General features: G+C 46.1%; 1 protein-coding gene across 6 annotated transcripts in view; it reads right to left on the bottom strand.

The window, feature by feature from the left end:
* EHMT1 (euchromatic histone lysine methyltransferase 1) overlaps positions 1–23,708 on the bottom strand; it is a 642,972-nt gene that overhangs the window by 532,802 nt on the left and 86,462 nt on the right. For 3 of the 6 annotated variants that reach the window (XM_033961434.1, XM_033961433.1, XM_033961432.1), the window contains 2 exons: positions 7,281–7,304; positions 5,974–6,165 (listed from right to left, as the gene is read on the bottom strand). In XM_033961434.1, the coding sequence (XP_033817325.1) occupies positions 5,974–5,979 (6 nt within the window). In that variant the 5' untranslated portion in view covers positions 5,980–6,165; positions 7,281–7,304. The remainder of the gene's footprint in view (positions 1–5,973; positions 6,166–7,280; positions 7,305–23,708) is intronic. The other 3 variants (XM_033961438.1, XM_033961436.1, XM_033961437.1) reach the window with 1 other exon arrangement.

Raw genomic sequence — 23,708 nt, forward strand, 5'->3', positions numbered from 1 at the left:
CCCCCTCCCCACACTGTTTACCTTCCAGGAACAGCCTGCAAGCAAGGACGTCAGAGGAGGGGGTGGGACCGCGACAGAGGAAACAGTTCCAAAGCGGCACTAAGATCGCTAGCACTGCGATCTTGTTTGCAGGCTGTTCATGGAAGGTAACCCGTGCGGGGAGGCCAAGGGGGGAAGCAGAAGGCCAGTGGGGTGGAAGCCGTACATCGGGGGAGGGGGGGAGCCAACAGCAGCACTTCCCGACTGACCCTCCCCCCTCGCCCTTTAAAGCAGGTGCGGCAGCTGCCGCTCCTGCTTTAGGGGGGGAGGGGGGAGGGTCAGGCAAATCATGAAGCTGTTTTTTTTTTGTTTGTTTTGAACCGATTCGAATCGATTCACCCGAAGTGAATCAGTGAACCGATTCGAATTGTGAATCGAGCAGCACTAGTTATTACTTGTTTTAGATTTAGAGAATTCTGTATTGAGGAAATTTGTGGGGAAGATTTATTTGTTTACTTCATTTTATGTTTGTTTATGCTTGAAATTGTGGATGTAAATGTTTTGTATATCGCTTAGATTTAAGTGATTCATAATTTTTTTAAATAAATAAATAAAATTAAACAAACAAAATAAATAAATTAAATAAACAAACAAAATAAACAAATAAAATTAAATAAACAAAGGCCTCTGAAATTTAAGTACATGAAGGACTAGGTCGAATCCAAGATGGCCGATGGGGCAGCTAGCTGAGCGTCCTGGCTAGACTCCCGACTAAAACTCTTGGGGTTTTTTTTTCCTTTCTGAGACGCATTCTAACAAAAAAAATGCTGAAAAGAAGGGGCCGAAGTGCCGCTGTAGTCTCGCAGCGCCCCGACCCTGCCAGAATCGGCAACATCGAGGAGTTAATGTTAATTGGGAAACTTTATTTTCTTTAATTAGCTCCGCCTTTCTGTACAAGTGTATACTTGATATGTTCATGAAAAATGATTAATAAATAAATAAATAAATAAAAAAAGAAGGACTAGGAGATAGACTTGGGGAAGCCTGAGGCAGGAGGAATGGGAGGAAGTGTTGCAAATATCTGCTAAGATTGTGGAAAATGGATACAAAGTGCTTCTGCAATAGTATTACACTCCGCTGCAGATGAGGAAAATGTATGGAGGAGATGCAGGGGTTTGCTGGAGGGAATGTGGAGTAACTGATATTTATTGTCTTTGTGACAGGAGTGTTATTTACTAAAGCCCTTTTGGTATCATGTGCTTCAGATGTTTTCTCAGATGTTTAAACACTTGCTTTGTCCTTCCATTGAGTTTGAATTGTTGAATCTGACAGTGCTGGAGTTGGTTGATGGGGAAAGTATGTTGCTTAATCTGGGACTTACAGCAGCCAGATTGGTGGTTGTGACACCGAACTGGCGGAAGGTGGTGGAGAAAATGGACCAGTGGTATTTCTCATGTAAACTGTCAGATTTACATAAGCATAAACTGAAACTCTTTGAGAAGTGCTGGGGTTGCTTCCAGCAATGGACGCATATATTTTTCTACTCAGTTTGTGTTTAGTTATCATAGAATATATGGATTTGTTTGCTTATGTGGATAGGGTGGGAGGTTGGGGGCCTTGGGATAGGGGGATAAATGGTTCAGATAGTTATTGGTTGAGGGGGTGGATGCATTGAAGAAACAATGTGTATCCACTGTATGTTTTGTCTTTCTTGTTGTGGAAAAATCTTAATTTTAAAAAACCAAAATGGTATCATGATAGTACAAACACTACTCCCAAACCCCTCAATAATGACACCAAAAAAATAACCCCACCAAGCATATGTATTTTGCAGCGGTAAGAGCCCAAATGCCAATCATCTAGGTACAATAGCAATACTAGAATTATCTTTGAAGCTGTTTTAACTCATGAATAGCTGCACCCTTCAAAGTAAAATGTCTTTTTACAGTTCTTTCAGAATTCAAGCCTTAAAGAATGACAATGAAAAGTCAAGCAGCAATTTATATTGCGCTGAGGAGAACAAAAATCCTGAGGAATGTCAGAACAGCTGGGAATATGTATTCCTGCATTTTATTATCATCATTCTTTTCCTCAGCACCTATGTACAATTAATCAGTGTGCAGTCATTGGATGCAGTTACTATGCCTCTAGCTAGCGTGAATATATAGTTGCAGATCACTGTATGCAAGATGTTTAATTTAAGCAATGATGGTAGTTGTTGGGGGGAGGGGGAGAAGAATTAACGCCATCCAAAGCACTCCAACATTTGTTATTGTGCTGCCTGAACATGAAAGAAAATGACTACAAGCCTAAGCATTGACAAATTATGGAAATAGAAATAAGGCTGCAGTGGAGCATTCTGAATGGAGATATACTGTTGGTACTGTTGGTTTTATGACAATGTTATCTTAGACTTTGTTACGCTAGAAAGAGACAATCTTTATCAGGACACTCCACTTAGAGCCATTTCTATCAGCCAAATACAATAAATTTCATAGTTTTGACTCATCTGCAATAGCACACATTAAGAAAGAATTTTTAAATAAACCTCCTCCCTCCTATTAATACTATCCATTGGGAGAACGCATGGAGCATTACAAAGTTATCAAGAAGGGAATTACCATGGGGATTTAAGAGAGATGGAGCCAAACAGAACAACCCTGGTTGCATCAGTTTTGTTTTTTTTTTATCAAGAGAAACAGCTTGTTTATTCAGGTGATCTAGTTAGCTAGCAACCAAGAGACACCAAACTAGAGGTTAAAAAATCATGTTGGACTACTATTCAAAACAGCACAGAAAAAGTTCAAAGCATGTAGTTTGCTAAGCTTCCTATATTCTATGGCAACCCTTCTCCAACAGCAACACTTAATTAGACTTATATTCTTAACGCTAACTGCATTTTCTTCCATGAAAATCTAAGCCACCATGTATACTGACAGCTGATATGTTTTACTGATTTAAGCAGTCAGCCATCTTTACAGCACAGAATGGCTTGTGCTTTCCACAGCCATATTTAATACAGTATGTACCTCTGCATGTATTAGCAAAATTTGAAGAGAACTGCAAGACATAAAAAACAAGGTCAACTGGACCATAGTTTGCATGCCAAACTAGTTCTATCTAGAGCTTAGATCCTATGAGATACTAATAACCCATGAAAGGTAAGTTAAACTAAACAGAAAACAGAAATGGTGGTAGAGGGGTCATTATTTTATCTTTTAATCCACTATGTACTTCAAAATTACAATTTACAGATACCAAATACTAGCATTTGTCAGCATACTTTTATAACTTAAATTTTAAAGGGTGTTAACAATTACCAAGCAAAGATCCTCACTTGAAGCATTAGCTCTGGTTACCTTTTTGGTAGCCATATTAAAAAAAAACAACAACTTGTGCTTCTTCATTTTCTCTGCAACAGCTACCCTGCACATTATATAAAAGCAAAAACTGATTCAAATAATGCATTTTACCTGGACTACTCTCCCATTCTCTCTTCACAGAACAATTCAATTTAATGCTTTGCCATTTCTAGCAGGAAAATCATACAACTTGGCACACAAAATGAAATGACACATTATGAAATGCAAATAATAAACATCCACAATTTCATTTTCTCTTGGGGAATATTTCTTTCAAGGTAGCATACCAGTCTATTTCTCCATCATATTATTTTTTCATGAATTTGGAATGAAATTAACAAGAAAGCACTTTAACAAACACCAATGTAGAGAAAAAAGTAAGCATGCTTTATCAGTAGTCACACTAGTTAAATTTCACTAATAGGTAACTTCCAACAGATCACGTCTTCTAAAAAAGTGTGAAAGAGCTGCAACTATACTTTCAGCAACTGTATGAGACAGACACAGATTTGCGTACAAGTTTGAAAACAAACTTTTAGTATATAATTTCTTCCTCCTTACAGCAGAGTTATTTCCAGGACCTTTTGAGTGAATGTACCATCCAGCTGATTTGAGCCCACCGGGACAGATAGGGAGAAATACTTGAGTGCCTGAATATACGTAAACCACTTAGGCTATAAGCGGTGTATAAAATGCTAAAATAAATAAAATAACTTAGAGAAACAATTTTATAATATTATGCAGTATTCCCCACAACTGGTTGCTCCTTCATGCCACCTGGCTGGCAAACATTTCTGGGGAGAACACTGTTTATAGATTAACCAAAAGTACTGCAACCAAGCCCAAAACTTGAACAAGAAGGAAAGGTGAAACCCATCCGCAAAAATCTTGCCACTTTTCTGTGAAAATTAAATATCCAGTATAGTATGTCCAAAAGATTCTACAATTTAAAACAATCGAGTCAAAACGAAGAAATGCATAATCATATACATGGTTGCTGAAATAAAACTCCCCAAACCCCATCCACTTAGTGCTACCACAGAGTTAAGGCTCTCTGTCAAAAATACAGCTGCCACCACAGGCTCTTTCATATCAATGGATACTGTGGCTTATTTTAAAGAAATCTGAGCAGTTTGCATGAGACATATTAAGTCTCCCAATTCAGCAGGGAAAGTGTAGTAGTGTTATGTGAGCGTCTGTGTTTTGGGCACATGTGCTGAATAAAAATAACATTTTTATTCAATACAAAACAAAGAAATGCCCAACTTATCTTTTGCAGGCTTCAAAACAATATTGCATCTGTTTCATACACACAGTGTAAGCATAATCACAAGGGCCTTCCTCTTTTTGATCTGGGCCACTGAACTGAGTTTCTTATTTTCTTCCCGGATCACCCTTGACCTCTAGGTTCCTTCAGCTAGGCCTCTATTAAGATGGGTAGGCCTGCTGCCTCTTAAGAAGGACTGAGAATCTTGCCAGTAGGGCAAAATTTGTATCCTCTTTCATCCTCCTTCTCTAGAGCTCCCTTATTCAAATCTTCAAGCCCTTCCACTACTAGGATGTATTCCTCTTTGCAAATTTCAGTTTTGAGAAACAATGACTGAGGTAGGGTGGCTGCACTTTTTCAACTAGTCAAGAAGCAATCCATTAACACTTGATACAAATAAATATGAATTATGTAATTAAATATTTATATTACACAAAAACAATATGCAGTTCACAAATAACTGCTTCATGTTTGTTTTATTGCCTTTTCTTCATGTTAAGTTCAAAGCACAAACTAGAGGCCCAGACACTTTGGACAATAAGACCTACTTGTTACTACGATGTCTTTTTTTAATTTTTTTTTATAAGACAGACAGAAATGGGTTTGCCATGCTATCTGTACCACAGAATCTTTAGCACTGTGATTGTGATGTCCACCTTTACTATTCTCTTCATAAGTAGTGCTGTTGCCTTCCTAAGAATTACCTAGAAGAGACAGCTGGCTGGTAGAGTGCTTTCACTCTTTGTTGCTTGTAACAATAGAAAGATCTGTTTCATCTTATGTAGACAACAGCCTTGTAAACTCAGGCCTCTATGTCAATCATCTCACTATAAACATCTGTGTAACATTTAAATTTAACAGTACTGAGACCAGAGCAGGGGAACCTTCGATTAGCAAGTATACACCCCAAGTCACAGCACAGCTTCAGAATATTTTTGTTTGCTAAAACAATGTAAGAATCACACCAACACTGTGAAAATAATTAATCTTTCAAAGGAATTATAAATCCACAAATTCACATGGTGTAATGACAAGCAACTGTGCATAAAATGGGCAACTTCAGTTTCCCCCAACCAGAACAAAAATATTTCAACAGGCCTTTCTTGTTTCAGTCAAAATGAGGTCAGACTTGCTCTGTATCTCAGTTTTATAAAGTAAGTTAGCACCCAAATAGAGAAGGGAAATTAACTTGCCAGGATAAGATATACAGTACTTTCCTGGAGAGGAACAACCCCCACCTCCCCAAGGAAGGATTATCATCTCAGTCATCTCTCTCACATTCACACACCTTTTTGGAAAGTTTACCCACGCCCTCCAAACAAATAAAAACTTAAAGACAAGATGCACAACGTTAATGCCATGTACCTCCATTAAATTAGCTTCCTCATGTCTTTAGAGCAGTTGTTTACTGCAGCCAACAGCAGGAAAATTACAATAGCTTAACTCTCCAACTCCCTCTAACGGCTTCATCTTCCAGTGAGCATGCTCACTGTGAAGGTCTTTTTTTTTCCTTTTTCTTTGTCAGCAAGTAGCAACCATTTCATAAAATCAGAGCTGCTGCAGATACAAGGAAATGCAATTTTACAGGTTTACAGCAAGTTAGAAATTCAACAAAACAAAGATGCTGTCTCAGGATGTTTCATGAACAACTGTCTAAGCTTAGATAAAGGGAAAGGGGATGGGACTTGTATACCACTTTCTTGTGATTACACATTCAAAGCGATTTACATATATACAAGTATTTATTTTGTACCTGGGGCAATGGACACTGTGATTCAACATTTGGGTTATCTGGTAGAAGATTTGGGGAACAATTGAAAATTGGATGTAAGAGCCAGTTCATGTCACTTACCTATGAACTGGTAGAATGCCCTTGCCCCAGAACAGACCATTAATTCAAACACGTGAAATGCATTTGTTTCCAGCATCTATCACTTTTATCCTAGACCTGATAAAGAAGCAAAGCTTAAATCTTGACTACAGTAAGCCTTTACTCTCGAAATCCAAGGCATTAAAACAGTGCATTATAATGCCACAAACCCAACTACAAAGGTTTTTAGAGTTGATTTTCAAATACTAAATCCAAGGAAAAAATGAACAAAAGACATTTTGACACTCATTGCTCAGTCATCAGAATGTTTTCTCTCAAACATTAATTCATGGATGCCCTGTTAATTACAATGATTGTATACATTAGCTTCCTTGAAAGGATGTACAACTTCAATAAGTAAAAACAGCAGCACTGGATTATCATCCATAGCCAAACTTTTACATAATTGTGATGCCCTCAAACATACATATATACACACCAACTCCAATCAAATCTGAAGCCACATTTCATAATGCAAAATACAGATCATGAGAAAATATGTGCAAACTTGTTTGCTTGTTTAGATGCTAATGAAAAGAGGAAAAAATGGCTAAAAATTTTCTACAATCAGAATTTTTCTTTTAATACATTAGTTTTCCATGATCTAAAAGTTGCATTTGCTATCCTGTGAAAACATTTCACATCTCAACAGAATTGTTGCTACAAGTCTCATTGATTACCCAATTTTGATCTCGTATATGCTATGAGCATTTTGGGTCAATTAAGGTTTATGTTTCCATTTGAATAATATTTTTTAAACTGAACATTTCAGCAACTTAGCATGAAAAATATTAATACCAACCTTCAGGATCCTTCAGCTTCCCTCCTGTAAGAAGAAAAACAAAAATGTGAATGTATTCATCTCTTAAAAGACCTAGAACATAAACTCAGAAAAATATGTTCCAAAAACAATTCTTTCAGACTGCCACAAATAATATTGTATTAAATGAGAAACTTCTCTGACAAATGGACTTTTGTCCTGCTGCTTACAAGAGCACTATAGAGAAATACACATAGAAAAATAAACTAAACATGGGAGAATAAAGCACTATAAAATCAATTGATATTCTTATGTCTTTACACTACTAAGACCTTGACTCACTCATACTCAAGACCCAGAAAAATGACTGGTAAAATATTCAAACAATTATATCCAACCACTACTAAATATTTACATGGCACATTTACAATACACAGCCTAGTGTGTCTTAGGAAAATTGAATTAAAAGTCTCTTTCACATGCATTATCAACAGGCCCCTAATTAAAACATTAGGTTCTTACTTTGCTAATCTTCTTTCAGATATAAGATAGTACAGTACAGTAGGTATTAGAAATATAGAAATATGGCGGCAGAGAAAGACTAAGGGCTCCTTTTACGAAGGTGTGCTAGGGCCTTAACGCGCAGAATAGCGCGCGCTAAATTGCCCCATGCACTAGCTGCTACTGCCTCCTTTTGAGCAGGCGGTAATTTTCGGCTAGCGCATGCTAATCCGGTGCGTGCACTAAAATCGCTATCTCACCTTCGTAAAAGGAGCCCTAAGGCCTAGATTCACTAAACTTACTAATCTGGATCGTTATTGGGCGATTCTTGGCTGAGTTTTGCCAAGCGACCGACCAATTCACTACAGATTCTACATGCAAATGATCTGATCAGACGCACACCTTATAGTGATCCCACTGATCGCTGTAAGAGCGATCGAAATGCATGTGCAGAGTATCCTTGTTTATTGATGCAATTTACGCATGTACTAGCTCTTCGCCATTACTACATAGTTAGTGGGCAGGGCTTATTCCCGCACATCATTGGCAGTAAAGCAGCACATGCGAGCTCAAAAGAAAGGGGGAGGGGTGGCTGAAGTTTACTTTTGCTGGTCCTACGAGTTGGACATTTTTAAAAAGGAATGATTGTGACCAACACAGTGAATTATTTTGTGTAGACAGATTATCAAACAAATATTCATCAATGACCTGGAAAAGGAGGCAAAATGTGAGGTTATAAAATTCGCAGACGATACCAAACTGTGCGGCAGAGTTAGGACCAGGGAGGAGTGTGAGGACATGCAAAGGGACCTGGACAAGCTGGAAGACTGGGCAAACAAATGGCAAATGCGCTTCAACGTGGACAAATGCAAGGTCATGCATATAGGGAAAAAGAACCTATTGTTCAACTACAAATTGGGGGGGGTATTGTTGGGAGACAGCAGACTCGAGAGAGACTTGGGTGTGCTGGTGGATGCATCACTGAAGCCATCTGCACAGTGCGCAGCAGCCTCGAAAAAAGCCAACAGGATGCTGGGAATCATAAAGAAGGGCATAGAGCACAGTTACTTACCGTAACAGGTGTTATCCAGGGACAGCAGGCAGATATTCTTAACACATGGGTGACGTCACCGACGGAGCCCTCGGTACGGACCTTTTTAACTAGAAGTTTCTAGTTGGCCGCACCGCGCGTGCGCGAGTGCCTTCCCGCCCGACGGAGGAGTGCGTGGTCCCCAGTTAGTATAAGCCAGCTAAGAAGCCAACCCGGGGAGGTGGGTGGGACGTAAGAATATCTGCCTGCTGTCCCTGGATAACACCTGTTACGGTAAGTAACTGTGCTTTATCCCAGGACAAGCAGGCAGCATATTCTTAACACATGGGTGACCTCCAAGCTAACAAAGAGGGAGGTGGGATGGTTGGCCATTAGGAAAATAAATTTTGTAACACAGATTGGCCGAAGTGTCCATCCCGTCTGGAGAATGCATCCAGACAGTAGTGAGTAGTGAATGTGTGAACTGAGGACCAAGTGGCCGCCTTGCAGATTTCCTCGATGGGCGTGGAGCGGAGGAAAGCTACAGAAGCAGCCATAGCTCGGACCCTGTGGGCCGTGACAGTTCCTTCCAGTGAGAGACCGGCCCGAGCGTAGCAGAAAGCGATACAGGCAGCAAGCCAATTGGAAAGTGTCCGTTTGGAGACAGGACGACCCAAACGGTTGGGATCGAAAGACAAAAATAGCTGAGGGGATGTTCGGTGAGCCCTGGTACAATCAAGATAGTAAGCAAGGGCACGCTTACAATCCAGCGTGTGCAACGCCTGTTCCCCAGGATGCGAGTGAGGCTTAGGGAAGAAGACGGGCAGCACAATGGACTGGTTAAGGTGAAAAGCCGAGACCACCTTGGGAAGGAATTTAGGGTGGGTACGCAGAACAACCTTGTCATGGTGAAAAACAGTGAAAGGTGGGTCGGCAACCAGTGCATGCAGTTCGCTAACCCTCCTGGCAGAGGTGATGGCAATTAGGAAAAGCACCTTCCAGGTAAGAAGCCTGAGCGAAGTTGTGGCAAGAGGCTCAAACGGAGGTTTCATGAGGGCTGAGAGAACCACATTCAGGTCCCAGACGACAGGAGGAGGTTTGAGAGGCGGTTTGATATTGAAGAGCCCTCTCATAAATCTGGAAACCAGAGGATGAGCCGTGAGGGGTTTTCCGAGAATAGGCTCATGAAACGCAGTGATGGCACTGAGGTGGACTCTGATGGAGGTAGTTTTGAGGCCAGCATTGGACAGTGAGAGCAAATATTCCAAGACAGTTTCCACCGCTAAGGAGGTGGGTTCCTGATGATGCCGGAGACACCACGAGGAGAATCTGGTCCACTTCTGATGGTAACATTGGAGAGTGGCCGGTTTCCTGGAGGCGTCCAAAATGAGGCGGACCGGTTGAGATAGATTCTCCGGAGAGGTCAGCCCGAGAGAAACCAAGCTGTCAGGTGGAGCGAAGACAGATTGGGATGCAGTAGAGACTGATGCTGCTGCGTAAGTAGAGTAGGAAACACAGGAAGTAGAATGGGTTCCCTGGAGCTGAGTTGGAGCAGGAGTGAGAACCAGTGTTGGCGAGGCCACCGAGGTGCGATAAGAATCATGGTGGCGTGATCCTTGCAGAGTTTGGACAAGGTCCGCAACATCAGAGGAAGTGGAGGGAAGGCATACAGGAACCGATCCCTCCAATCGAGCAGGAATGCATCCGGAGCCAGTCGGTGAGGAGAGAAGAGTCTGGAACAGAATTGGGGCAGCTGATGATTGTGAGGTGCTGCAAAGAGGTCCACCTGCGGAGTGCCCCATCGAGCAAAGATGGATAGCAGAGTCGGAGGGTCCAACGTCCACTCGTGAGGTTGAAGGATGCGGCTGAGATTGTCGGCCAGAGAGTTCTGTTCGCCCTGGATATAGACCGCCCTGAGAAAGAGATTGCGGTCCGTGGCCCAGGTCCAGATGCGCAGAGCCTCCAAACAAAGGGGGCGAGATCCGGTGCCGCCTTGCTTGTTTATGTAGTACATGGCGACTTGATTGTCTGTGCACAGGAGGAGGACTTGAGGGCAGAGAAGATGTTGGAAAGCCTTGAGGGCGTAGAACATGGCTCTGAGTTCCAGGAAATTGATGTGATGACGACGCTCCTGTGGGGTCCAAAGTCCCTGGGTGCGTAGATCTCCCAGGTGAGCTCCCCACGCGTAGGGGGACGCATCTGTGGTGATGATCATAGAGTGGGGGGGCAGATGAAAAAGTAGACCCCTGGAAAGATTTGAGGAGTTCAACCACCATTGGAGAGATTGCTGAAGAGATGATGTCACAGAGATGGGATGAGAAAGAAGATCCGTAGTCTGTGACCATTGGTTGGCGAGAGTCCACTGAGGCGTACGAAGGTGGAGACGTGCCAGAGGAAGGACATGCACCGTCGAGGCCATGTGACCCAGGAGGACCATCATCTGTCGGGCAGGAATGGAGGGATGCATGAGCACCTGACGGCAGAGATGGAGGAGGGTCCGCTGGCGATCGGAGGGGAGAAAAGCCCTCATGAGCGTGGTGTCCAGAACTGCTCCAATGAATTGAAGTCGCTGGGTGGGAAGCAGATGCGACTTGGGGTAGTTGATCTCGAACCCCAGGAGGTGGAGGAGAGAGATGGTGTGATGAGTAGCTTGTAGCGCGAGTTGAGAAGAAGGTGCTTTCACCAACCAATCGTCCAAGTAGGGGAACACCTGGAGGTTGTGAGACCTGAGGAAGGCCGCTACCACTATAAGGCACTTGGTGAAGACCCTGGGTGAGGAGGCGAGGCCAAACGGTAGCACCTTGTACTGATAGTGGTGGTGCAGTACCTGGAACCGCAGGTAGCGGCGAGAACTCTGATTGATGGAGATGTGAGTGTAGGCCTCTTTGAGGTCCAGGGAACATAGCCAGTCGTGTTGAGAGAGAAGAGGGTAAAGCGTGGCAAGGGAGAGCATTCTGAACTTCTCCTTGACCAGACACTTGTTGAGGTCCCTGAGATCGAGAATGGGACGGAGGTCTCCCGTCTTCTTGGGTACCAGGAAGTAGCGGGAGTAGAATCCCTGACCCCTTTGATCTGGAGGTACTTCTTCGATGGCATTGAGAAGGAGGAGGGATTGAACCTCCCTCAGGAGGAGGGGGGTTTGAGATGAGTGTGAAGCAGACTCTACGGGAAGGTTGTCTGGTGGAAGAGTCTGGAAGTTGAGAGAGTAGCCGTGGCGGATGATGTTGAGGACCCACTGGTCCGACGTGATGACTTCCCAACGGCTGGAGAAAATGGTGAGACGACCCCCGATAGGCTGTGGAAGAGGCAGCGAGGGAGGATGACTGGCTATGCCCTGGAGAGAAGAGTCAAAAGGGCTGAGACTGTTTAGCAGGCTGAGGCGGCTTAGAGGGTTGAGTGGCCTGAGATCGAGCCTGGGCATGGTGCTGCTGTTGACGAGGTCGCCGAGATTGTTGGGGGGGCGGATTGAGTGGCCTGGCTGAGAACCTCCGCTGGTAAGATGATTGAGGCCGATAGGGTCGAGCAGGCGGAGCCTTCTTTTTTGGCTTGATCAAGGTGTCCCACCTGGTCTCATGGGCCGAGAGTTTCTGGGTGGTGGAATCCAGGGACTCTCCAAAGAGTTCATCCCCGAGACAGGGGGCGTTGGCCAAACGATCCTGGTGGTTGATGTCCAGGTCGGAGACTCTGAGCCAGGCTAGTCGACGCATGGCTACGGCCATGGCAGAGGCCCGAGAGGTGAGCTCGAAGGAGTCGTATATTGAGCGGACCATGTATTTTCGCATCTGGAGAAGACCAGAGATGTGTTGTTGGAAGAGCGGGACCTTGCGCTCAGGAAGGTACTTCTGAAGGGTAGACAGTTGTTGGACCAAATGTTTTAGGTAGAAAGAAAAATGGAAGGAATAGTTGTTTGCCCTGTTGGCCAGCATGGCATTTTGGTAAAGCCTCTTGCCAAATTTGTCCATGGTCTTACCTTCTCTGCCAGGAGGGGTAGAGGCATAGACACTGGATCCCTGAGTTTTTTTCAAAGTGGATTCCACTAAAAGGGACTCATGGGGCAATTGAGATTTGTCAAATCCAGGTATAGGGATGACCCGGTAAAGGTTGTCCAGCTTACGGGGGGCTCCCGGTACCGTGAGGGGAGTTTCCAAGTTCTTGTAGAACGTTTCCCGTAGGATGTCATGTACGGGAAGCTTGAGGAACTCCTTAGGAGGTTGCTCAAAGTCTAAAGCCTCTAGAAAGGCTTGAGACTTTTTCGAGTCAGATTCTAGTGGAAGGGACAGGGCAGCAGACATTTCTCTCAGAAATTTAGTGAATGAGGACTGCTCTGGTTTAGAGGTGGCATCGGGTGCCGATGGTTCCTCATCAGATGAGGAGGGATCCTCCTCGGTACCGAGGGGAGTCTCCTCCCACAAATCAGGGTCTCTGACCTCTGGTGCATGTCGAGACACCGGGGTGGAGGGCGCGGTGTGGCGAGTCTTGGACAAAGACTTACCAGAGCGCACTGAAACGGTACCAGGGGAGGACGATCGGCGTCGTTCTCGGTCCCGAGAAGAGTGCCGTACCGCCTGGTGCCGAGGAGGATCCACAGTGGTCTGAGAATGAACCACCGGATCGGCGTGAAGTTGTTGAGCCGAAAGGATCGGCATAGAGGTGTTTGCCGGTACCGAAGGAGTGGACACCGGGGGCTCGGTGCGGGGCTCGGGCCGGTCTGGTACCGGAAGGAGCGGTGCCAGGATAGAGGGTAACAGTTGTTCAAGTTGTTTCTTCAACTGTTCCTGAAGCTGAGCTTGTAGAATGACCGAGATACGGTCATCTAGGGGTGGCATCGGAACCGCTTTCTTTTTCTTCGGTTCCTTGGATGCCGCTCCACGCCCCGGCGATGAGGAGGCCGATGACGAGGCACTCACCGATATCGGGGCGGAGCGTTTGCGGGACCGGTGCGATGCCGGTAGGGACGGTGTCGCCACCGTAGCTGGAGGGCGCTCGAGGGAAGAGGAAGGCTTCTTAGCCGGCTTACCTGGCGCCAGCGGCGCCGATGCGGGGTCGGTCGGTGTCGAGGTCGACGGTGCCGATTTTTGAGGTACCGCCGTTGAAGGTGAGGAGTCCATCGCCGACTCGGTGCCGAAGAGAAGAGTTTGTTGGATTCTTCGGTTTTTAAGTGTTCGTTTTTGCAGAGTGGCACAGCGGGTGCAGGAGTCCGCCCGATGCTCCGGACCCAGACACTGCAAACACCAATTGTGTGGGTCAGATACGGAGATCGGGCGTGCACACCGCTGGCACTTCTTAAAACCGACCTGCGGGGGCATGAAGGGGAAGATAGCCTCCGCAAAATCGAAGTCCGAGGCCTGTATAATGGCAACAGGCCCCGCCGGGGCAAAAACGAAAGGAAAAGGAAAAAATGAAAGTTTTTTTTTTTTTTTTTTTTTTGCAAATCAAAGAAAAATAAACCCGAAGGTAAAGAGAGAAAAAATTAGGAAAAAAACGCGAGCGGGAAGGCGAAAAAGTGATTTCAACGGCCGTTGAAAAAATACACGCGTCTTCTTCGCTCCGCGGAAACGAAGAAACTGGGGACCACGCACTCCTCCGTCGGGCGGGAAGGCACTCGCCCACGCGCGGTGCGGCCAACTAGAAACTTCTAGTTAAAAAGGTCCGTACCGAGGGCTCCGTCGGTGACGTCACCCATGTGTTAAGAATATGCTGCCTGCTTGTCCTGGGATAATAACCAGAACACGGGAAGTCATCATGCCATTGTATCGAGCGATGGTGCGTCCACATCTAGAATACTGCGTTCAGTATTGGTCGCCGCACCTCAAGAAGGATATGGCGGTACTTGAGAGAGTCCAAAGGAGAGCAACGAAAATGGTAAGAGGGCTGGAACACTGCTCATACGCCGAGAGGCTGGATAGGCTGGGGCTCTTCTCTCTGGAGAAAAGGAGGCTCAGGGGAGATATGATAGAGACCTTCAAGATCATGAGGGGCATAGAGAGGGTGGATAGGGACAGATTCTTCAGACTGAAGGGGACAACAAATACGAGGGGGCATTCTGAGAAACTGAAGGGAGACAGGTTCAAAACAAATGCAAGGAAGTTTTTTTTCACCCAAAGGGTCGTGGACACTTGGAATGTGCTACCGGAGGAAGTGATCAGGCAGAGTACGGTACAAGGATTCAAACAGGGATTGGATGGATTCCTGAGGGATAAAGGGATCGTGGGATACTGAGGGAGGAGCTGGGATGTAACACAAGTATAGGAAGTTAACCAGGTAATGAGTATAAACCAACCAGGTCGTGCATGTGCAAGACCGGAGGGCTAGGACTTCGATAGGAAGGCAGGACTTAAATGGGAAACCAAGGTGGCAAGGGAGCCCCTTCTGATGATTCAGACAGGTCTTGACCTGTTTGGGCCGCCGCGGAAGCGGACTGCTGGGCAGGATGGACCTGTGGTCTGACCCGGCAGAGGCACTGCTTATGTTCTTATGTTCTTATGTAACACGCTTTAAACCTGAGGGTTAAAACCCCTGGCTTGCAATGCGCTTTTTACAGAATATATAAAAAAGGAATTCTTACGCATATGTAACGATATTTTACAGTTTTATTTTTAATTTTGATGGTTGTTTTATATGTGGTTGTAATCTCGATACTGATATTTCAGGGTGGAAGATTCAGCAAGGATAGTAAGCAAATGGTCCTCAGCAGTCACTTCTTTTCGGATCAGCAAACCCAATCGGTGTTTCTTCTGCTTAGTAAATCGATGGCTTCCTATTTTTACATGCCATTTCCCCTCATTTGCATGGGTGGATCGGATCGGAGATTGATCAGGAAGCTATTTAGTGAATTGGGTCGGGGAATGATCGCAAAAGCAGTAAAACTGGGTTTACGATCATTGGGACAGGATTGGTAATGTAACCAGGGTTAAAAGTTTAAAAGTTACCTAAGTGAGAAAACCAGGGTTTAAAGAAGATTTTAAAGAGGTTTTTAAAGCAAAGAAAATCTGGAATTTAAGACCTGTGGGTTATTTCCGAGAGAAGGCAGGAGTAAATTTCTGTGGATACCTCTGGAGAGGAATTTTGTATTGCCGAGCCGGAGGGGCCTTTGGTTTAACTTTCACCAGGGAGGCGAAGGACCGTTCATAGGCCGAGAGGCGCTTGGTGGCCGCTTCGATGGAATCATCGAAGAACTCACGACCCACACACGGGAGATTGGCAAGACGATCTTGTAGATTCGGATCCATATCCACAATCCGGAGCCAAGTGAGGCGACGCATGGCGATCGCTAAGGCCGTGACCCTCGATGACAACTCAAAGGCGTCGTAGGTCACCTGAAACATATAAAGGCGGAGCTGGGAGAGGGTCTCCTCGAGGAGACTAAACTCCTGATGCCGAGAATCCGGCACAGCTTCCCAGAACGAGCAGAGGGCATCCAAACAGAACCGGAGGTAGGACGTGAAGATAAAATTACAGTTGAGGACACGATTCACCATCATTAAGTTTTGATAAATACGGCGACCAAATTTGCCTATCATACGGCCCTCCCTGCTTCGAGGGGTTAGACTTCTTCAAGGAAGACTTAACCACCAAGGATTGGTGAGAACGCTGAGAACTTTCAAACCCCTTAACCGGGATCGTCCGGTAATGGGACTCCAACTTGAAGGGAATGGCTGTGACCGCATATGGGGTCTCCAGATTCAGGAGAAAAATCTGCCGGAGAACCTGGTGCAATGGCAATCGTAGCGCCTCACGGGGCGGATGATCAACACCCATTTCTGCCAGGTATTCCTGGGTATAACAGGACTCAGACTGGAGGTCTATGTTCAAGGCCCTACCCATATCAGAGATGAAACGAGTAAAGGAGGAGTTTCAAGAAGAAGACACATCCTCCTGAGGAGACCCCGAGCGAGATCTGGGGGCAGCCAAGAAAGAGGGAGAAATTTCTCTCGAATAGTAAGCAGGTACCTCAGAGTCCCACAAATGGGAGACCGAAGAGGTTCGACTAAAGTGTTTGGAGGGCGTCGAGGAACGATCCTGTGCAAGATGGACCGGAGAAGACCCCGGGGTCTGAGGAAACAGCTAGCGAAGCCTCGGAGAAGATGGGGCAAAGGAAAATTCCTCCACCGGTTTTGAAGAAGACCCCTTAGAGGCTGGCAGCCACCTCGATGGGGAACACACACTAGAGTCCAACTCGAGGACAAGCGTGTGCCTGGAAGGTTTCGCGGTCGAAGACCTGCCCCGAAGGGGAGAAGACTGGGGTTTCTTAGGAGGGGCAATCCGCGACATAGCAGCAGGGGAAAAATGGGCCCCTGGCCTGGACCCCCGAAAAGTCACAGGTGACTCGGGGGATGAAGAATCACTTGAGGGAACCTGGCGAGTCTTGCGGGCATGGCCTCGAGATATGAGGGGACGCTCAGGCTGGTCAGACCGAGACTGGATCGAGACCGAGGTCAGAGGCATCGAAGTCGGGAACAGTTGGCTCACCACCGAGGAAAGCTGCGTGGTAAGTATAGCCTTAAGCATGTCCTCGAACATAGGCACCGAGACCTAAAGTGGTTGGGTCTTAGGTGCAGCAGTGCACTCCTTCGGGGGCAACCTCGAGGAAGAGTATTCCCTACGTGAGGAGGCATGCATAGAGTGATGTCTCGAAGACGCCGACAAGGCAGCACTGACATGAAACTCCGAGGTAGGCTTCTTTGCCGGCACACCTGAGGAGGAAAGAGGAGACTTACCCGAGGCTGGAGTAGCAGGAGGAACCGAGGCCAGAGCCTTCAAGGCCGACGGGGACTTCGAGGCTGAGGACTTCGAGGCCAAGGCACCCAACGAGGGCGCTGAAGCCTGTCCCACAGGATCCATGGGGCCAAAGAGTTGGAGATCTTGGCCACCCTCCTATGAAGAGCTCGCGGTTGCAAAGTCGCACAGTGGGGACATGATTCAGCGTGGTGCTCTACACCCAGGCACTCCACACACCAACGATGAGAGTCAGTGATGGAAATAACCCGATTGCACTTAATACAGTCTTTAAACCCGGAACGAGGCCGGGACATAAGAAGAAAATACGGCCACGGCCCCGCGAGGCCAGGCGGCCAGACTAAGACCGGGAACCCAGTCAAAAATATACGAACTGAAAAAAACGAAAAAGAAAGGAAAACAAAGACGCGGGCACACAACTCAACTGAAACTAACCAAACAAGCCGCAGTGCAAGAATGACAACGATATCGCGCGAAGCAAGGGAGCAGTGCTTCTGGCTCCGCGGAAAACAGAGAACTGAGCTGAGGAGACGCATGCCCTAGACCGGCCATATCAATCTTCTGGAACTCAAGGGCGATTTTCAATGCTCTCACTGCTTTTCAGCATCTTCTTCACGACATGGTGGTCCTCATTCGTACGGACAATCAGGTCGCCATGTATTATGTCAACAAGCAGGGAGGCACGGGATCGGCCTCCCTCTGTCAGGAAGCTCTGAAAGTTTGGGATTGGGCGATTCGGCACAACACCTTTCTCAAAGCTGTCTACATTCAGGGGGCGGACAATGCCTTGGCGGACAACTTGAGTCATCTTCTACAGCCTCACGAGAGGACTCTCCATTCCACGCCCCTTCATCAAATCTTCTCCCTGTGGGGAACGCCTCAAATAGACCTCTTTGCAACTCCCTTCTCCCTGTGGGGAACACCTCAGATAGACCTCTTTGCAGCTCCCCACAACTTCAAACTGCCTCTGTTCTGCTCCAGGATCTACACTCCTCATCGTCTCGAGGCAGAGGCTTTCTTCTGGACTGGGGGAATCTCTTTCTGTATGCGTTTCCTCCGTTTCCTCTCATTCAAAAGACTCTGGTCAAGCTCAAGTCCGACCGGGCCACCATGATTCTGATTGCTCCTCGGTGGCTCAGGCAACCTTGGTACTCCCTTCTTCTGCAGCTCAGCAGCAGGGAGCCCTTCCTTCTACCAGGGTTTACAACTCTGCTTACGCAGCATCAGGGATCTCTGCTTCATCCCAACCTGCAGTCGCTACACCTGACAGCTTGGTTCCTTTCAGCGTAACTTCCCTTCAGTTTTCACCAGCTGTGCGGGATGTTTTGGAAGCTTCAAGGAAGCCTGCTACTAGACAATGCTATTCCCAGAAATGGACTAGATTCTCTACTTGGTGTTTTTCTCATCACAAGGAACCTCAACATGCCTCCTTGTCTTCTGTTTTGGACTACCTTTTGCACCTATCTCATTCTGGGCTCAAGTCTACATCGATCAGAGTCCATCTTAGTGCAATTGCTGCTTTTCACCAGCCTCTTCAGGGGAAACCTCTCTCTACACATCCTGTGGTTTCCAGATTCATGAAAGGACTTTTCCATGTCAATCCTCCCCTCAAACAGCCTCCGGTGGTTTGGGACCTCAATGTTGTTCTTTCTCAACTTATGAAGCCTCCATTTGAACCTCTTAACAAGGCTCCTCTGAAATTTCTCACTTGGAAAGTGGTGCTTCTCATTGGCCACACTTCTGTCCGTCGAGTGAGTGAACTTCAAGCGTTGGTTGTGGATCCGCCCTTTAAAGTGTTTCATCATGACAAGGTGGTCCTTCGCACTCATCCCAAATTCCTCCCCAAGGTGGTCTCGGAATTTCATCTGAATCAATCCATTGTTCTTCCTGTGTTTTTTCCGAAGCCGCATTCTCATCCTGGAGAATCAGCTCTTCACACTCTGGACTGTAAGCGTGCTTTGGCTTTCTAACTGGAACGCACCAAGCCTCACAGAACTGCTCCTCAACTTTTCATCTCCTTTGATCCGAACAAGTTGGGATGCCCTATCTCTAAGCGCACCATCTCCAACTGGATGGCGGCTTGTATCTCTTTCTGCTATGCCCATGCTGGATTGCCCCTTCACAGTAAAGTCACAGCCCATAAGGTTAGAGCAATGGTAGCCTCTGTAGCTTTCCTCAGATCGACACCGATTGAGGAGATTTGTAAAGCTGCCACTTGGTCCTCGGTTCATACCTTCACCTCACACTATTGTCTGGATACCTTCTCCAGACGGGATGGACAGTTTGGCCAAACAGTGTTGCTAAATTTGTTCTCCTAAGTTGCCAACTCTCCCACCATCCCATTGTGGTTAGCTTGGAGGTCACCCACTAGTGAGAATACCTGCCTGCTTATCCTGGGATAAAGCAATGTTACTTACCATAACAGTTGTTATCCAGGGACAGCAGGCAGTTATTCTCACGTCCCACCCACCTCCCCTGGGTTGGCTTCTCTGCTAGCTATCTGAACTGAGGAGACACGCCTGGTGTATCGGGCGGGAAGGCACTCGCGCATGCACGTTGTGGGCAACTCGAAACTTCTAAAAGTTTCTACAAGCAAGTATGCTTGTGAGATGTCCGCATCGGGGCTCCGTTGGATGACGTCACCCACTAGTGAGAATAGCTGCCTGCTGTCCCTGGATAACAACTGTTACGGTAAGTAACATTGCTTTATGGAGACATTGGTATCGTATGTGGAGATGTTTAAGTGAATGAATATAATTTTATGGAGATTTGCATTTTTGTATGCTATTGTATGTATGTCCTAATATTATGACTGTACCTTGTAAGTGGGTAAGAAATTTTTTAAATAAATAATACATAAATAGGCTCTTTTAGAATTTACATGGGGGGATTATGCACAAAAATGCATGCTAGGATCATATAGTACTTTATTTCCCAAATCAGTCCTGGAAGGACCCCCTTGCCAGTTAGGTTTTAAAGATATCCACATTGAATATGCAAAGGAGGCATATACTGCCTCCTTTGTATGCAGATCTCTTTCTTGCATATGCATTGTGGCTGTCCATAAAACCTGACTTGCAAAGGGGTACTCCAGGAACAACTTGGGAAACACCGATATAGTGCATGCTTCTGTTGTATTACTGGGGATGGAGAACAGATTGAACTGGCTGGTTCAGAACTAATGTGTTATTCTGAAATTAAATTCTGTGTTATTCTGTTATTAAATAAATAAGTAAGCGCCAATTCTTATGGGCTTTACACCTGTAGGTGCTTCTCAGGAGGCTATTTTATAAAAGCAAATAGATATATAAGTTACCTTTATAAAACAGGTGAAATATGTTTGCACCTTTCCTACTTAGGCATCTTGTTATAAGTTTATTCTTTTAGAGACCGGAGGTTTCTAGCTAGCTATCTTCCCATGGGCAACATTCACATTGTCTTTTCAGCTAAAGAGGTATGCAGATCTTTAGATGTTAGTCTGGTTTTTAATGACTTCATGGAAGATTTTTCAGTTTGTTTTTAACATAGTAAATTATGGTAGATAAAGACCTGCCTGGTTCATCCTGTCTGCCTAGCAGTCTCATATTCATCTAGTAATTGGCGTATATACTGGAATATAAGTTGATCCGAATATAAGTCGAGACCCCCATTTCCCCCCCAAAAGGAGGAAAATTGGTTGACTCTAATATAAGACTGGTGGCTTAATATTCAAATACTCTGCCTTGCCAGGATCTGCACCCAGTGCTCCCTCCCCTGTCAGGCCCTGCACCCAGCCCCCTTCCCTCCCTCCCCTGTCAGGCTCTGTACCCAGTCTCCTCCCTGCCAGGCACTGCACCTAGCCCCTTCCTCCCAAGCTCTGCAAGCTGTCCTCTCTCCCTGCCCTGTCCATTGTACCTCCTCTCTGCCAATATTCTGCATGCTGCCACACCTTCCTATGACCTGCGAATAAGAACATAAGAATTGCCACTGCTGGGTCAGACCAGTGGTCCATCGCGCCCAGCAGTCCGCTCCCGCGGGGGCCCTTAGGTCAAAGACCAGTGCCCTAATTGGGTCTAGCCTTACCTGCGTACGTTCTGGTTCAGCAGGAACTTGTCTAACTTTGTCTTGAATCCCTGGAGGGTGTTTTCCCCTATAACAGCTTCCAGAAGAGCGTTCTAGATTTCTACAACTCTCTGGGTGAAGAAGAATTTCCTTACGTTTGTACGGAATCTATCCCCTTTTAACCTCTCATTCTCTCTACCTTGGAGAAGGTGAACAACCTGGAATCCCTGGTGTTTCAGAGGTGTAGCGGGCAGGAGCGAGCGTTCTGCACTCCTGCCCTGCTGCTAAGCTGCTCTCTGCCCCGAGTTTTGATGGTTCAGCTATACCGAACAGGAGCGTGCTTTGGGTGCTGCTGCTTGGTGGCTGTGGTGAGTCTTGCAAGAATTTGCGGGAGCCATTCAGGAAGCTGCTCAGCGCCGAGTAGCAGCATCCAAAGTACACTCCTGCTTGGTACTGCTTAAGCCAGAACTTGAGGCAGTGACTGGCTTAACAGCAGATCAGGAATGCAGAACGCTTGCTCCTGCCTGCTACACCTATGGACCACCGGGGGATTCCAGATATGTGGGTCATCAACAGAGAGGAGGTACAATAGATATCGGCAGAGAGGAGGTACAGTGGACATGGCAGGGAAGGGGGGGGGGACAGAGTGCAGAGCCTGGTGGCCCAGTGGAGGCCTGCAACAAGTTAAGGAGGGAGGTGGGTGGGCATTGGGCGCTGGCCCAAATATAAATCCCAAAATCTCGGTTTATATTTGAGTGTATATGGTATTCATTTTACTTGCTAAGTTCCTCTATAAGATGTCATTCCTTCCTCTCCCACAATTAGTAAGACCTGTACTCGAATGATATGAATGTGGTATAAAGTATGCATACTTGTCCCTGATCCATAGAAGTCCATCTGGCATTGGTCACATTGCCCCAATACCTCTCTGGATCTGTCTTGACATGTACAGGACAAAGACCGTAGAAATCCCCCCGGTATCAGCTTCACTTCCCCACTATTGGGGGCTATATTTAAGCATCACTCTTGTACATCATAAATGAAATTATCTCAGACAAGCAGGCAGCATAATCTCACACATGGATGACATCACCCACTAGTGAGAATACTTGCCTGCTTGTCCTGGGATAATATTCATTTGTTTAAATGCCTCCACAAACAAAGTAGTTTTCAGTACTTTCTTAAACTTTTGTAAATCTGGAAGTGCTCTCAATGATTTTGTCAATTTGTTCCAAATTGATACCCCCTGCAACTGAGATAGCAATGTTACTTACCATAACAGTTGTTATCCAGGGACAGCAGGCAGCTATTCTCACTAATGGGTGACGTGATCCAATGGAGCCCTGATGCGGACGCTTCTTTGAAGAAAAACTCGAAGTTTCGAGTCGCCCGCACCGCACATGCGCGAATGCCTTCCCGCCCAGACCAGGGCGCATCTCCTCAGTTCAGATAGCTAGCAGAGAAGCCAACCCAGTGGAGGTGGGTGGGACGTGAGAATAGCTGCCTGCTGTCCCTGGATAACAACTGTTAAGGTAAGTAACATTGCTTTATCCCAGGACAAGCAGGCAGGTATTCTCACTAGTGGGTGACCTCCAAGCTAACCATAGTGGGATGGTGGGAAAGTTGGCACTTAGGAGAATAAATTTTGTAATACTGTTTGGCCAAACTGTCCATCCCGTCTGGAGAAAGTATCCAGTCAATAGTGAGAAGTGAAGGTATGAACCAAGGACCAAGTGGCAGCTTTACAGATCTCCTCAATCAGTGTCGATCTGAGGAAAGCTACAGAAGCTGCCATAGCTCTGACCTTTTGGGCTGTGATTTTTTTGTCAAGGGGCAATCTAGCCTGGGCATAGCAGAATGAGATGCAAGCCGCCATCCAGTTGGAGATGGTGCGCTTGGAAACGGGGCATCCCAACTTGTTCGGATTGAAGGAGATGAAAAGTTGAGGAGCAGTTCTGTGTGGTTTGGTGCGTTCTAGGTAGAAAGCCAAAGCACGCTTACAGTCCAGAGTATGAAGAGCAGATTCTCCAGAGTGAGAGTGTGGCTTCGGAAAGAATACTAGCAGAACGATGGATTGGTTAAGATGAAATTCTGAGGCCACTTTCAGGAGAAATTTCGGATGGGTGCGGAGAACCACCTTGTCATGATGGAAGACTGTAAAT

The sequence above is a fragment of the Geotrypetes seraphini genome, chromosome 10 (genome assembly GCF_902459505.1).
Source record: "Geotrypetes seraphini chromosome 10, aGeoSer1.1, whole genome shotgun sequence".
Lineage (NCBI taxonomy): Eukaryota > Metazoa > Chordata > Amphibia > Gymnophiona > Dermophiidae > Geotrypetes > Geotrypetes seraphini.